This window comes from Gopherus evgoodei, chromosome 4, assembly GCF_007399415.2.
Source record: "Gopherus evgoodei ecotype Sinaloan lineage chromosome 4, rGopEvg1_v1.p, whole genome shotgun sequence".
Taxonomy (NCBI): Eukaryota; Metazoa; Chordata; order Testudines; family Testudinidae; genus Gopherus; species Gopherus evgoodei.
In genome coordinates this window covers 13,281,626-13,295,735 of record NC_044325.1, presented here as the reverse complement: position 1 = coordinate 13,295,735, position 14,110 = coordinate 13,281,626, and the positions used below count along the sequence as shown (strand labels likewise).

General features: G+C 44.3%; 1 protein-coding gene across 1 annotated transcript; it reads right to left on the bottom strand.

Moving 5' to 3' along the window:
• Positions 1 to 2,347: 2,347 nt before the first annotated feature.
• Positions 2,348 to 10,436, bottom strand: TOMM20L (translocase of outer mitochondrial membrane 20 like; the record flags this gene model as incomplete). Its single annotated transcript, XM_030559237.1, has 6 exons — positions 10,383 to 10,436; positions 9,366 to 9,528; positions 7,092 to 7,135; positions 5,703 to 5,784; positions 3,680 to 3,822; positions 2,348 to 2,392 (listed from the first exon to the last, which is right to left on the bottom strand). Coding segments are annotated over exons 1-6 (531 nt in total), but the record flags the coding sequence as incomplete, so codon positions are not given.
• Positions 10,437 to 14,110: the final 3,674 nt, after the last annotated feature.

Sequence of the window (14,110 nt, the reverse complement as noted above, 5' to 3'; positions counted from 1 at the left end):
TCCTGTCTGTGTGTTCCACATTCTATGCAGCCGAAGAAGTGAGCTGTAGCCCACAAAAGCTTATGCTGAAATAAATTTGTTAGTCTCTAAGGTGCCACAAATACTCATAATCTACATGAAATTTTACTATAACGTTGGTACACAACTGGTTGAAAGACCATACTCAATGAGTAGTTGTCAATGGTTCACTGTCATAGAGGATGATAAACTGAATGAGTCAGTATTGTGATACAGTTGCAAAAAAAGGCTAACGTCATGCTCGCTGTATTAACAGGACTGTTGTGTGTAAGAAACAGAAGGTAATTGTCCTGCTCTACTCTGCACTGGTGAGGCCTCAGCTGGAGTAGTGTGTCCAGTTCTGGGTGTCACACTTAAGGGAAGATGTGAACAAACTGGAGAGAGTCCAGAGGAGAGTAACAAAAATAATACAAGAGTTAGAAAACCTGACTTATGATGAAAACTTAAACACTGGGCATGTTTACTCTGAGAAAAGAAGACTGAGTGGGGACCTGGTAAGTCTTCAAATATGTTAAGGGCTGTTATAAAGAGGATGGTGATTGATTATTCTCCATATCTACTGAAAAGTAGGACAAGAAATAATTGGTTTAATCTGAGGCAAAGGGAAATTTAGGTTAGATATTAGGAAAAACTTTCTAACTATAAGGGTAGTTAAACTCTGGAATAGGCATCCAAGAGAAGGGGTTGAATTCCCATCATTAAAGATTTTTAAAAACAAATTGGATGAACACCTGTCAGTGATGGTCTAGGTTTACTTGGCCCTGCCTCAGCAGATGGGGCTGGACTTAGTGACTTCTTGACTCCAGCCCTACATTTCTGAGTCTGTAGCACTTGCCTTTATGGTATGAGGGCAGACAGCTGCTATAAAAAGCTCATGCAAGTTGGCACAGCTCCATTGATTTCAAAGAAGTTCTACCCGTTTATCCCAATGTTGAATTTGGCCTACATTTTTTTTTTCCTACATGAGTGGCACAGGAACATGGTAATTAGCAACATTCACTCCCAGAACTACTTCTGCATACTTCCCCCCCAGGAAAAAGTAATCCAAAGATTACTCCTGATCTCACATTTATTACATGATATATGACTTATTCCTTCAATACTACTAGGCTACCCAACATACTTCTCCTTTGAGGGAATTCCAGTAGAATATATTAGGTGCTCACAAGATGACATCTGCTGATAAGCGCTGAGATAAAACATGAGCATTTATGAAAATTAAATGTTGGTGTTTTCAAGGTAGTGGAAAAAATTATTTGACAGCATTTTATCAGAGTGAATATAATTCTTGAATCTGATTGTTAATGCAGTAGTATGACAGATTATTACTATTTCATTATCAAATAGCCTTGTTCTGAACTGAATACAGAACAGACATGGTCTGTGCTTTGTTCAGTTATACACAACCAATATGATGTATTACTGTGAATAAGATCTGACTCAATTTTATTTTCACTTTAACGGATAAATAAAAGCGTATCTACTAAGCCAGTAGCTCTCAACCTTTCCAGGCTACTTACTCCTGGGGGAATTCTGTGCTGCTACGTGCATAATTAATGAGCCCCGCAGATTTCTAATTTTTTGTGCAGAAAAAAGCTTCTGCCAAAATGTTGCTGTAGTTCTGCCTTTTGCCCACAGAGGGTGCTGTGGCAATAGAACAAAGCTGCAGCTCCCTGCCAGAGAGGGAAGAGAAAGAGCTGCCTTCTTCACAGCGCTTGTCAGGCCAGGTCAGGAAACAGACAGTGTGGGTTCTAGGGGGGTCAGGTGGGGCTCATAAGGGCTAGTGGGTGAGGACAGCTTGGGGTAGGGACTGAATGGGAGTGGGGGCAGGGCTATGGGGGGAGGGAGGTGCAGAGACACATGGGGGGGAAGGGGTACAGAACTACATAGGGATGGGAGTGGTTGGGTGCAGAGCTACATGGGGACAGAGGGTGGTGGCACTGACACATGGCAATGGGTGGAGGTACAGGGAGACATAGGGATGGGAGTGGCTGGGTGAGGGCACAGACACATGGGGACAGGGGAGGGGGGATGGGGGTGGCTGGGTGGAGGCACAGAGACACATGGGATGGGGGAAGCAGAACAGGGAGACATAGGACAGAGGAGTGGCTGCATGAGGGCACAGACACACATGGGGACAGGGGCAGATGTGCCTGACTGAATAGGAGAGACCAGGGGTCAACCAGAGTCTGTATGGTGGAAGCTCCCTAACATCCCTTCCCATCCCCCCTCTCCCCTAAAAACCTGTTCCATACTTTTCCCATCCATACCCAACAACCCTCTAAGTTCACACCCAGGCTCCTTCCCAGCAATTCACTTCCCTCTCCCTCAGCTCCTCTGTTACCCCTGAATCCCCCAAGCCTTTGCACTGCTTCTGAGGGGAGCGGGAAATACACTTCTGTATTGTAGTTTAAATGAATTATTAGTCACAGTTCTGTATTAATATGCCTAGTAGGGAATCTATTTATCAAAAAACATTTCCTGAATCTTTTTTGTTGTCTGTATTGTTACAGACATACTTGCTGAGAGGTATTTTGAAATAAATGACCAAAAATAATTGAAACTGGTGTGATTATATTATGTTATTTTGACAAATAAAATATGTAGAATTTTAAAATATTGTGCACAGAATTCCACCAGCAGTAACTACGGTACCTCTTTCAAGAGTCTGATTTGTCTTGCGTACCTTCAAGTTTCATCTCACTTAAAAGTTAACAAAATCAGGCATAAAAATACATCACAGCACATTATTACTTAAAAATTATTTTCTCATTTTACCATATAATTAGAAAAAAATCCATTGGAATATAAATATTGTATGTGAAATTTTAGTTTGTACTGCCTTTACTAGTGTTTTTTATGTACCTGTGGTAAAACTAGGCAAAAATCTAAATGAGTTGATATGAGTGCCCTCTGAGTACCCCCAGCCAGGGCTGGCTCCAGCTTTTTTGCCAAGCAGTGAAGGGGGAAAAAAAAAAAAGGCTCAGTTTAGCTGCCGCCGAAGTACCGCAGAAGAGTAAGAGAGGGAGTGAAGGGCCCGCCACCGAATTGCTGCCGAAGACCCGGACTTGCCACCCCATAGTGGATGGAGTGCCGCCCCTTTCTACTCGCTGCCCCAGGCACCTGCTTCCTTCGCTGGTGCCTGGAGCCGGCCCTGCCCCCAGCAGTACATGTACCCCTGGTTGAGAACCACTGTACTAAGCAATCTGGCTGCTAAATTCTATTTGGTGCAGACTTTAGTTTCAGGCGTGTCCTCTTAAAGAACTGAGTTGAAATTCTAGTAATTGTTGGTATTCAATCCAATACTGTCTAGGGGCCATAAAGGTAGAGAGAGATACTGTTCAATCTTTTTTTCATAATCAGTCCAGTTTAAGCCTTCTGTATTGATTCCTTTCTTATTAAATATTGCCCTTTCCTGACAATTTATGGCTTAAACAATTTACCTCAGCAGCCACAGGAATCAGAGTTCCAAAGTGCAGAAAATCAATGACAATTTCTAAAAACTGAGATCTAGTTGTACAACCATTTACTGTACAAGCAATGGTTCTCTACAGAACAAACTGCAAGCTCCCAATCTATTTCACTGTATATTGCTGACTAGATAGTGTCAGGCACACGTAACACCAATAGTTCCTCTTTAATCTTTTAAAAGTATACGTACTTGTTTTGCATATGGTACTCTCTGCACAAGCATCTCAAAGACTTGTGGTGGTAGTGTATTGTGCAAAATCTGCAGTAGCTGATGTGGCTGTGCACCCACTGAAATAGCATTAGTGAGGTGCTCCACACTCTTCTTATGTTCTCCTGAAGCAAATTCATATTTTTAACTACATTTTAGAGTTGATTGGAAAACATTTTCCCTCCATCTCAGGAAAAATTTTACTTTTCATACTCCCTCTCCCCCCCCAAAAAAAAATCTCCCACCCTTTTTTTGGGTTTCCAATGAAAAGTCAAGTATTTGAGGAAAGTAGACCCTCTTCTTCAAAAGTGTTCATTTACTCAGAAACCCAAGTTTCCTTACATGGTTGGTGGAGGGGGTATCTGAATTAGGGAGAACAAAGGAGGAGTAATTTTAAGTGATTGGGCTAGTGCCAGGGTTTGTGTCTTTTGGGGAAAGCTCTTTGGGGTGGAGGGTGCAGTGAGAAAGGTGAAGGAGAAGACAGTTGGGATGTACTAGGAATCTTCTTTAGCACATTTCAGTGGCTTTTTTAAAATTCAGTTTTACTTAGGGCTTGGCTACACTTGCGAGTTACAGCGCAATAAAGGAGCCTCGGGCACACTAGCTCACTCCCCGTCCATACTGGCAAGGCACGTAGCGTGTTCTGACTCCGCAGCTACAGCACGGCTGGTACTCCACCTCAGCTAGAGGAATAATGTTTGCTGCACCTTGGCTACAACACCTGGGCGTCAGTGTGAACGAGGTGTTGCGTTACTGAGCTCTGGTCGGCCTCTGGAACCGTCAGATAATCCCCTTAAGTCACGTGGCCACTCTTGTCATTGTTTTGAACTCCTGTAGGAATGTGGAAATGCCCTTTCATAGCTCTGTTTCTGGCAGCCGACATGCAAGCCATTACTGTGCAATGCTGTGTGAGGCCTGGTCTACACTGGGGGGGAATCGATCTAAGATACGCAACTTCAGCTACGAGAATAGCGTAGCTGAAGTGGACGTATCTTAGATCGACTTACCTCCCGTCCTCACGGCAAGGGATTGACGGCCACAGCTCCCCTGTCGACTCCGCTTCCGCCTCTCGCCGTGGTGGAGTTCCGGAGTCAACAGGGAGCGCGTTTGGGGATCGATTTATCGCATCTCATCTAGACGCGATAAATCGATCCCCAGTAGATCGATCACTACCTGCCGATCCGAGGGGTAGTGTGGACGTATCCTGAGAGAGAGAGAGAGAGAGAGAGAGGCGAGGGGGGTGCTGTTGTCTGAACTTACAAGACAGCACACTGACATCCTCTCAGCCCCTCCCAAAACCCACTCTCTCTCCCCCCACATACACACAACACACTCCCTGTCACACTCCACCCCACCCCTCCCATTTTAAAAGCACTTTACAGTCACTTCCATGCTGGGATAGCTGCCCATAATGCACGATTCCCAATGCTGCTGCTAGTGCCGCAAATATGGCCATGCCAGTGCGTTTGAAGCTGTCAGTGTGGACAGACTGCAGCACTTTCCCTGCTGTGCTCTACGAAGGTGGGTTTAACTCAAAGCGCTCTACATTTGCAAGTGTAGCCATGCCCTTAGTTAAAAGTTCAGTTCCTATAAGGGGGCTGATTATTAAGTTACGCAATTTCCGACCTAAAACCCCTCTCGACATTTTTTTCAAAACCTTTTAACTCTTTGTAATCCAGTAACAATTTTTAATTCTCCAAATCTAATTGAAATTTCACTTCCCTTTGCCTCCTCCCCCGCCTGCTTCAACTGTAGGAATTCCTAGCAGCATCAGCATCAAGCCTGGTGCTATCCAACATCGTGAAATAGGGTGGAGCAGACAGTGCCTGACTTAGGCATGTGCAATATGCTTGGGGTCTGACAAAACAATTTAGTTTGTCTGTGGTAAAATGATACTGCACCTCGACTTCAGCTGAGCATTTCAAGGCAATTTATGTGAAAACCAAACCAACTGCAATACACATCCTGCACAGCTGTTGACAAGAGTTCATGATTATGTCCTTACCTGTAGATAACCAGTGTTCTCCCAGCTTCACCTCTTGCAGAAAGAATTCACGTACCCTTCCAATATTTTTCATCTCGCATAACTAAAGATGTTATCAAATATATTTAGATTAGAAATAAGATGCATCAGTGCAACGACATCTCTGTAGTAACTGTGAAAACTGGTAGTGAAAAAGATTTCTCAAAAGATTTAATTTGCAGTGCTGTTTTGTAAATTACCATTTAGACTTATATTTGTCAAACCTCTGGAGGTCACTATTTTTCTTGACACATCTTTGATTTCCCTCCTCCGCTCCATGAGTCATTTGCTTTTCCCAGACTGTTGACCAAAACAATATTGTTTTAAAAAAAAAAGCCTACAGAGGTTTGACAAGTTTCTGTAGTCTGGGGTTGGGAATTATCTTCACTTGCTGTATTAGTGAAAATGATTTCAGTGCTGCCTGCTAGAGCAAAATGGGTGCTGGTGAAGGGCGGTGGCTGCTCTTTGGGGAGATTATAGCTCTGCAAACCAAGGTTGCTCCCCGCACTGAATTCTGGAATACACAGGTTGCGTTGTCTTCATGATAAAAATAAAATATCTCAATAGAGACTGAGGATGTGGCTGTAGTGAAAGATGGGAATGCCCACAGTGACATGGTAGATAAGTCTCTCCTCACATTCCCCCACCTTGGGAAGTGAGGCAGGAGCGGAAGTACTAATGGTGGATAATTGTATCCTTTGACTATATCTACTTTCTCTAGCAAATTAAGATTAGCCAAAACTTTATGAATGTAAAAGCGAGGTGCAGGTGTGCTACAAATTTACCAGATCAAGAACAACTTTAGTCTCAAATATGTATTAGAGTTAAAAGGACACAGTCAACTTGAAATAGTTATTGTTAAAAACTAATTTCAGGTACTACACTTGACCATAAATCCCTTTCCCCTCTCCACCCATCCCCAGTGTAGGGGGAGATTTTCAAGGGCACAAATTAGTTGGGTTCCTAATTCCCCTCTGTGCTTTGGCTCAGGCCAGTACCACCAAAAAGACATTCAATTTTAAGTTAGTATTCTTCAGGGCCGCCCAGAGGGGGAGGGGCAAGTGGGGCAATTTGCCCCGGGCCCCGGGAGCCCTGGCCTGGGGGTAGTCTGGGTCTTCAGCAGCATTTTGGTAGCGGGGCGTCCTTCAGTCGCTTCAGGTGTTCAGCGGCATTTCGGTGGCGGGGGACCCTTCAGTGCAGCCGAAGACGCAGAGTGACTGAAGGATCCCCCCGCCACCAAAGACCCAGACCACGGCCGGGTGAGTACACGCGCCGCACCTCCCCTGCTTTGCTCCAGCCCCTCTGAATCCTCTGGGCGGCCCTGGTATTCTTTCTACTAAGTTTAAGTGATTTTTAAACTGAGTGTTTTACCTCAACATCATGCACTTTAGCTTTTTCACGTTCTTTTCTTCTTTCTGTAAATGTAACATGGTGCATTTAACATCTAAGCTTAATAGTTCAGAACTCCAAAAAGATTGTCAAGTCTGCTTCTCCAAAGTTTTTTTCCATATTAGTGTTATCTCATCCAAAATGTGCTGATGCTCTAACATGAAAACAGATATAATTGGAAGATAGAGATATGAGAGAAACCTATAAAAGTAAATTGTACCTACTTTTTTGTTTTATTTATAAATATTTGTAAACTCTTCTTGAACTGACTGTCCTGTTACATTTTCTATAACATCACCTCTTCTCTAAAATGAGAGATGCTCAGGGAGTTGAATTTGCCATATAGATATTTTTTGATCCTTTATTAAGCACACCAAAATATTTTCAAATTAAAAAACCGAATCATGATCAGAAGGAAGCTAAGCTACATTTCAGCTTTATGTTGTTGGTGAGCTCATATGTTTTACTGCAAACACTGCAGAAATTCTTAGAATTTAGCCAAGTGAGCATCTGGAGTGAGATTTTCAAAAAAACATGGCCTGCTGCTCCTAAGTCACTTTGACACTTTTTAAAATGTTACCCTATGGCCAAGATTTGTAAAGGTATTTAGGTGCCTAGTGGGATTTTTCAAACCACCTAGGTGCCTAACTCCCATGGTACATAAGCAGTGTTGTAGATAGTCCTCTAATGGGATTTTCATCTTTAGGCACCTAAATACCTTTAGAAATTTGGCTTTAGGTGTTTTAGAAGTCTAGGTCTCATTCTCAAGTGAATTATTCGACACTTAGGGCTTGGCTACACTTGCAAGTTAGAGTGCATTAAAGCAGCCCCAGGCACCCTAACTCCCAACCTGTCCACACTGGCAAAGCACTTAGAGCACCTGGACTCTGCAGCTGGAGCACTCCTGGAGATCCACCGCCACAAGAAGCATAGCTCTTGTTGCTGAAACGCCCCAGTGTCAGTGTGAACGAGGTGTTGCATTACTGCACTTTGATCGGCCTCCAGAAACATCCCATAATCCCCTTAAGTGTCCACTCTTGTCATTGTTTTGGAATTGGCTGTAGGAATGTGGATATTTCCTTTCAAAGCTTCGTTTCTGACCAGCGGCTGCTTATCTGCTCCAGGACAAAGCAAGCCATTAGTGTGGAATGTTGCTTGCTGTGAGTGTGAGAGAGAGAGGCAGGGGGGCGGGGGGCTGAACTTACAAGACAGCGTGCTGACACACTCTTAGCACCCCAAAAACCCACTGTCTCTCCCCACCCTCACACTCCACCCCACCCACCGCATTTGAAGAGCATGTTGCAGCCACTTGAATGCTGAGATAGCTACCACAATGCATTGCTCTTTGTGGCATTGCAAGAGTTGCTAATGTGGCCACGCCAGTGCGCTTCCAAACGCTCGGCAGCGTTTTCCCTGCTGCAGTGTCTGAAGGTTGGTTTGGCTCCCAGCACTCTACACCTGCAAGTGTAGCCATGCCCTTGGGTGCATTAAGTCTCTCTGGGAGTCAGTCAAGCTCCCGCTCCTAAGTGCCTGAGGCCTGGTCTACATTTAAAAATTATTGGTTTCAGAGTAGCAGCGTGCTAGTCTGTATCCGCAAAAAGAACAAGAGTCCTTGTGGCACCTTAGAGACTAACAAATTTATTTGAGCTTGTGCTCAAGTACTCCGGTTCTTTTTAAAAATTAGAGTGACTTGGCGACAGTGCTCTGGGCTGTGAAAAACGTTTGTAGCTAGTCAACCGAACCTTCAGTGGAGATGTCACTCGGCTAACAGCAGAATCCCTCTGTTAACCTGTCTAGGGCCCCTCAGTGAGGTGGAAGCGCTGGGGAAACCCCCCTTCAGTTGCTGTAGCAAGTGTCCGCGCTACAGGAGTCCAGCTACCCAAGGACAGATTAGAAGTAATTTAAGCAGGTTTGAAAATCCCCCCTGCGGTGAGGAAGGGGCTGGAGTGGGATTTCTGTGGGGCAGGAATTATTTATTTCGGGGGGAGGGGTGAAAGGGAAGGTCCAAGGGCTGTAGCCCAAAGGGGCTCAGGGCTTAGACTTGACTACGGTGGGGGCGGGGGGTGTCAGTTCAGCTCCCTGCCTGCCCGCGCTCTGTGTGGGACCGAGGGGGAGGCCTTGCAGGGCAGGGGCGGTGCTTGCGGCTCCCCCGCCCCGGGAGAGGAGGGTGCTAAGCCCTGGCCTGGGTGATGGGGGAGCCTGGCCCCGGCCTCAGCTAATGGCCTCCCGCTCCCCTGGCCGGGCAGGGACACTCACTCTGCCGCAGCTTCCGCTGGAAGTCGGGGGCGTTTCTCCGCTGCCGGTCGAAGTAGACGCTGTAGCCGAGCAGGGCGAGGCTGCAGGCCCCAGCCAGCAGGAGTAGAAGGGGCCGCCCCCACCCAGCCCCGGCCCGCTCTGGAGCCCCAAGGAGCTGGCTGGGCTAGAGCCACCCCCGCCCGGCCTGCGCATGGAGCCGGACCCGCGGCTAGGCAGGGCCTAGGAGCCCAGCGGGGAGATGTTCCCCCTGCCAGGTTTTGGTTTTGGGGGGGGCTGGTCAGTGCCTCCCGGAGCCCCGGGAGGAGACTCCCCCCCCCCACTCCCAGGCCTTGGCTGGTTTCTGGGAGTTGGTCTGTGACAGGGAGCCCCAAGGTCCTCAGCAGGGAGATGGCTCAGAGGAGACACTTGATCTAGCAACCTTTCAGCAGTGGGGTGTCCAGTCTTCATTTATTCACTCTCATTTAAAGTTTCGTGTGCCAGTAACACATTTCAGTGTTCTTAGAAGGTCTCTTTCTATAATATAGAACTAAACTGTTGTTGTATGTAAAGTAAATAAAGTTTTTAAAATGTTTAAAATTCTTCATTTAAAATTAAATTAAAATGCAGAGCGCCCCCGGACTGATGGCCAGGACCCAGGCAGCGTGAACGTTACTGAAAATCAGCTTGTGTGCACAGGTTGCCTACCCCGATCTAGTTGTAAGTTTTGCATAACATGGTGTTGCCAACTCCACATAGCAGGAAGTGACCAGACTGTGGATACGTCCAGACTACCCGCCGTATCGGCGGGTAGTGATTGATTTTTCGGGGATCAATATATCACATCTCATCTATACGCGATATATGATCCCCGAACGTGCTCCCGACAACCCCAGAACGCCACCGGAGCAAGCAGCGGTAGTGGAATCGACACGGGGAGCCGTGGACATTGATCCCACACGATGAGGACGGGAGGTAAGTCGGAATAAGATACTTCGACTTCAGCTATGGTATTTCCATAGCTGAAATTGCGTATCTTACATCGACATCACCCCCTTGACCCCAGTGTAGACCAGGCCTGTATCTCAGGCCCATCTTTTACTGGCCGGGGGCTGTGCTACAGTGAGGAGTGGAGGGTCATGTCAGTAGCAGCTTCAAACCTCCTTTCCCCCCTGCTCATTGCCATTGTGGCTGTGTCAGCTCACAGGGTTAGTGTTAACTAAGGTGACAAGACAGCAAGTGTGAAAAATCAGGACGGGGTGGGGAGAAATAGGCGCCTGTATAAAAAAAGAAAGCCCCAAATATCGGGACTGTCCCTATAAAATCAGGACATCTAGTCACCCTACTGTTAGCCTTTTACAGCTACACAGTGCTATATAAATGATCCCCACTTCCTTCTCATACTACATCCGTGGGGGGCGACGACTATTACTTGTCAGTCTGACCTCCATGCGGAAGGGCTGAAGCACAGAGAGGGGATTTGCTAAAGGCTAGACACTGAGACAGTACCAGAGAGGGAATCACAATTTGGGAGAGCTCAGATCTTTTCGCAGCCCACATTACCGCTCTATCTGAATGAGGTACTCAGTTGATGAGTGAGGAAAAACTCATACAGCCATTAACATTTATCTAGTTCAGATCACAGTAAATACTCACATGGCAAGGATAAAAGACTGAGCCTATTTTCTTTGTTTCCAATGCAACTGTATCCATTAATTACACTGGTCTACAATTTTTGAGAAGTCGTCTGCTTCAGAGATAAAATGTGATATTTATTATGTATTTTGATGTGCTGAATTCAAATATGACAATTAAAACAACTGATTGGCTACTGTTTCTAAGATATTTAAGTTTTTACATTTTATGTCTATGTATATTGTGTAGATAGTAGAATTTTAATCATAAATTGTAAACCTAGGTCTTTTCATGTGTTTATGGTTGCTTTACATGATAATATTTCACCTGTCCTGTTTATGTAACACTTTAAAAATCAGCAAAAGAGTTATATAAATAAAATTTATTATGAAACAAAAGGCAAAAAACTATTATGTACATAGTTTAGTCCTATTCAGTGTCTACTCGGTGCTTCTTAGCTTGTCTCTTATATTCATTAAATGGAGCATTTCTTGTCACTGTCCAGCAATAGTCTGCAAGCATTGATGGGCTCCATTTGCCCTGATAGACTGCTAGGAGATTCCACTGCTGTAGTCTGGAGCCCAATAGCTCTGCCTTACTCTTGGGTAGTTCCAAATCCCTGACAAGGTCATTCAGTTCACCTTGTTTTATGAGGTGTGGTTCAGAGGAGGAGAATGGGAGAAAATGTGGGTCCTGTGACATTGATGGTTCAAGACCAAAAGTTTCATCCTCTTCCTCTTCCTCGTCTGACTCAAGTGAGAATGATTCTGGTGCATCAGGAACTGGCAGTCCTTCTCCGTGGGGTACTGGGCGTATAGCTGATGGAATGTTTGGATAATGCACAGTCCACGTTTTCTTCTTTGACACACCTTTCCCAACTGGAGGCACCATGCAGAAGTAACAATTGCTGGTATGATCTGTTGGCTCTCTCCAAATCATTGGCACTGCAAAAGGCATAGATTTCCTTTTCCTGTTCAACCACTGGCGAAGATTTGTTGCACAAGTGTTGCTGCATATGTGTGAGGCCCACCTCTTGTCCTGATCTCCAATTTTGCAGCCAAAATAAAGGTGATAGGCTTTCTTAACCACAGTGGTTATACTGTGCTTTTGTGATGCAAAAGTCACTTCACCACAAACATAGCAGAAGTTATCTGCACTGTTCACACAAGTACGAGGCATCTCTGCTCACTTTGGCTAAACAGAAATGTGTCCTTTTGCAAAATCAAATACTGACAAATAAGAGAGCATGACACTGTATGATTTCTAGAGCTGATATAGGGCAATTTGTTCAGCAGAGCGATGTAAGCTTCGTTATGATTGCATCATCCATGACTTCTAGGAATAACATGATGCAATACCAGCTTCAGATTGCATCATTCCTTGTTTTGCCTAAAAAGCAAGTACTGTCCAAACCCAGCCATAGATTTATTCATAGATCCAGTCAAAGATGTATTTTAGTCATTTCTGGTTTAAATTAAGATCCCTTCCCTTTATAACTCACTTATCCTCCACCATTCCCAAGTCAAAGGTCGTACATACTGACCCAATAGCATTTCTTGAAAACTAGAGCCAATCAACAATTTTAAGCATCATTTTCGTCCTCAGTGACCCAGAATTAGTAAAGTTGGACTACATTTATTTCAGAAGCATTTTGGCTGTAGAGCAGTTATTTGTGCATAAAGGTCCAATAATCAGATTACTTACCTACCCATACCTCTCTCATAATTGAAGAAACATAACATTAGAGAAAGCATATTATTGGGAATAAAAATGTAGGGACGGTCATCTTGCCATTTATATTTGCCACTCCTCCCCACAGCTTGCAGAAGGCTGCAGTGAAATTGAGCCATTCCATCCATGACTGCAAACTGCCAGGGACTGAACTAGGATCTTTTTTGTATTTGAGTGTGAGCATGAAGAGTTATATATGTAGTTTGGTCTGGGACAGCCCTTAAGTTCCTGTAGTTAAACTAACTGAAGCAGCAGGGAAATACTGTTCTTTAAAAACTGACAGTGCATTTGGTGCATTCCAAGACGAGTTTTAGGAAATTACATGATCATGTAGTCAGGGAATCTGGGGTGTAATCCTAGTTCTGATACAAACTTTGCATGACCTTGTAATTGGGCCTTGTTCTTCCCTCCCTATACACTGAAGATTACACTCTCTTTCCATATATATTAAGCCATTTTAAATCATTCAGCGGAATGCATTATATACTTGCAACGTATTTTAACAGTTTGGGAAGATAGAGAGCAGAAACTGAAAATGTAGTCATCAGCTATACAGAGAGACATAAAGTAAAACAAAATGGCAAAAGAACACAAGATGTAGAAAATATCAAATTTAAAAGCAACTGAACACTTTCCACAGTAAGTGGTAGAAGCCACATTTGAAATTGGACCGTAAAAGGCAACAGAGCTACTGTAAAGTGACACATACTGCTCATTCAAACCCGCACTATTCCCCTTGGATAGACACTTACATACAATATGATCACAGTAACAGCAAATACCGTTAGCAAGGGAGAGAATAGTGTGTAAAGCAAAGGCCTAAGCTGTTTTTCTTCTAAAACCCTACCATTAAGTGAAGTTACTGCCAGGAAATTCAGAAACATTCACTAGATGGTGTTTATCTACCTACACTTATGACACAGTGATTAATATGGCCCTGGCAGAAAGGAATTAGATTGGTAATAACTTTTCCATCTCTAACTTAAATATGTCTTGCTGTTTTCAGATACATCCTGTGAGATTTTATAAATTTAATATTTCAAAGAAGAGCTCTTAGCTTGTTAATAAGGAAAAAAAAAACTTCTATGATGTAACAGGGTATTAATATAAATTCCACAACATTTTATCCTTGTTCAATAAACTGGCATAGTTGGTAGGATCCTGGCAAATTAGGTCAGGCTGTACCCATCTGAGGGATTAGAAATAAAGTAGTTTAGAACAGCATAGAAATTGACAGGAGTGGACTGGTGTGACAAAGTGGAAATTTTTTGTAATATTTTTAGGAAGCCTGTCTGTACCTCAGTTTCCCCTATATTGTTATCTACTGGTGAACAGGGAGTTTGCTGTTGGAGCAGGTTAAGACACAGGTGTAAATAGTGCCTACCTGTCTGGGGGCTTGGGTC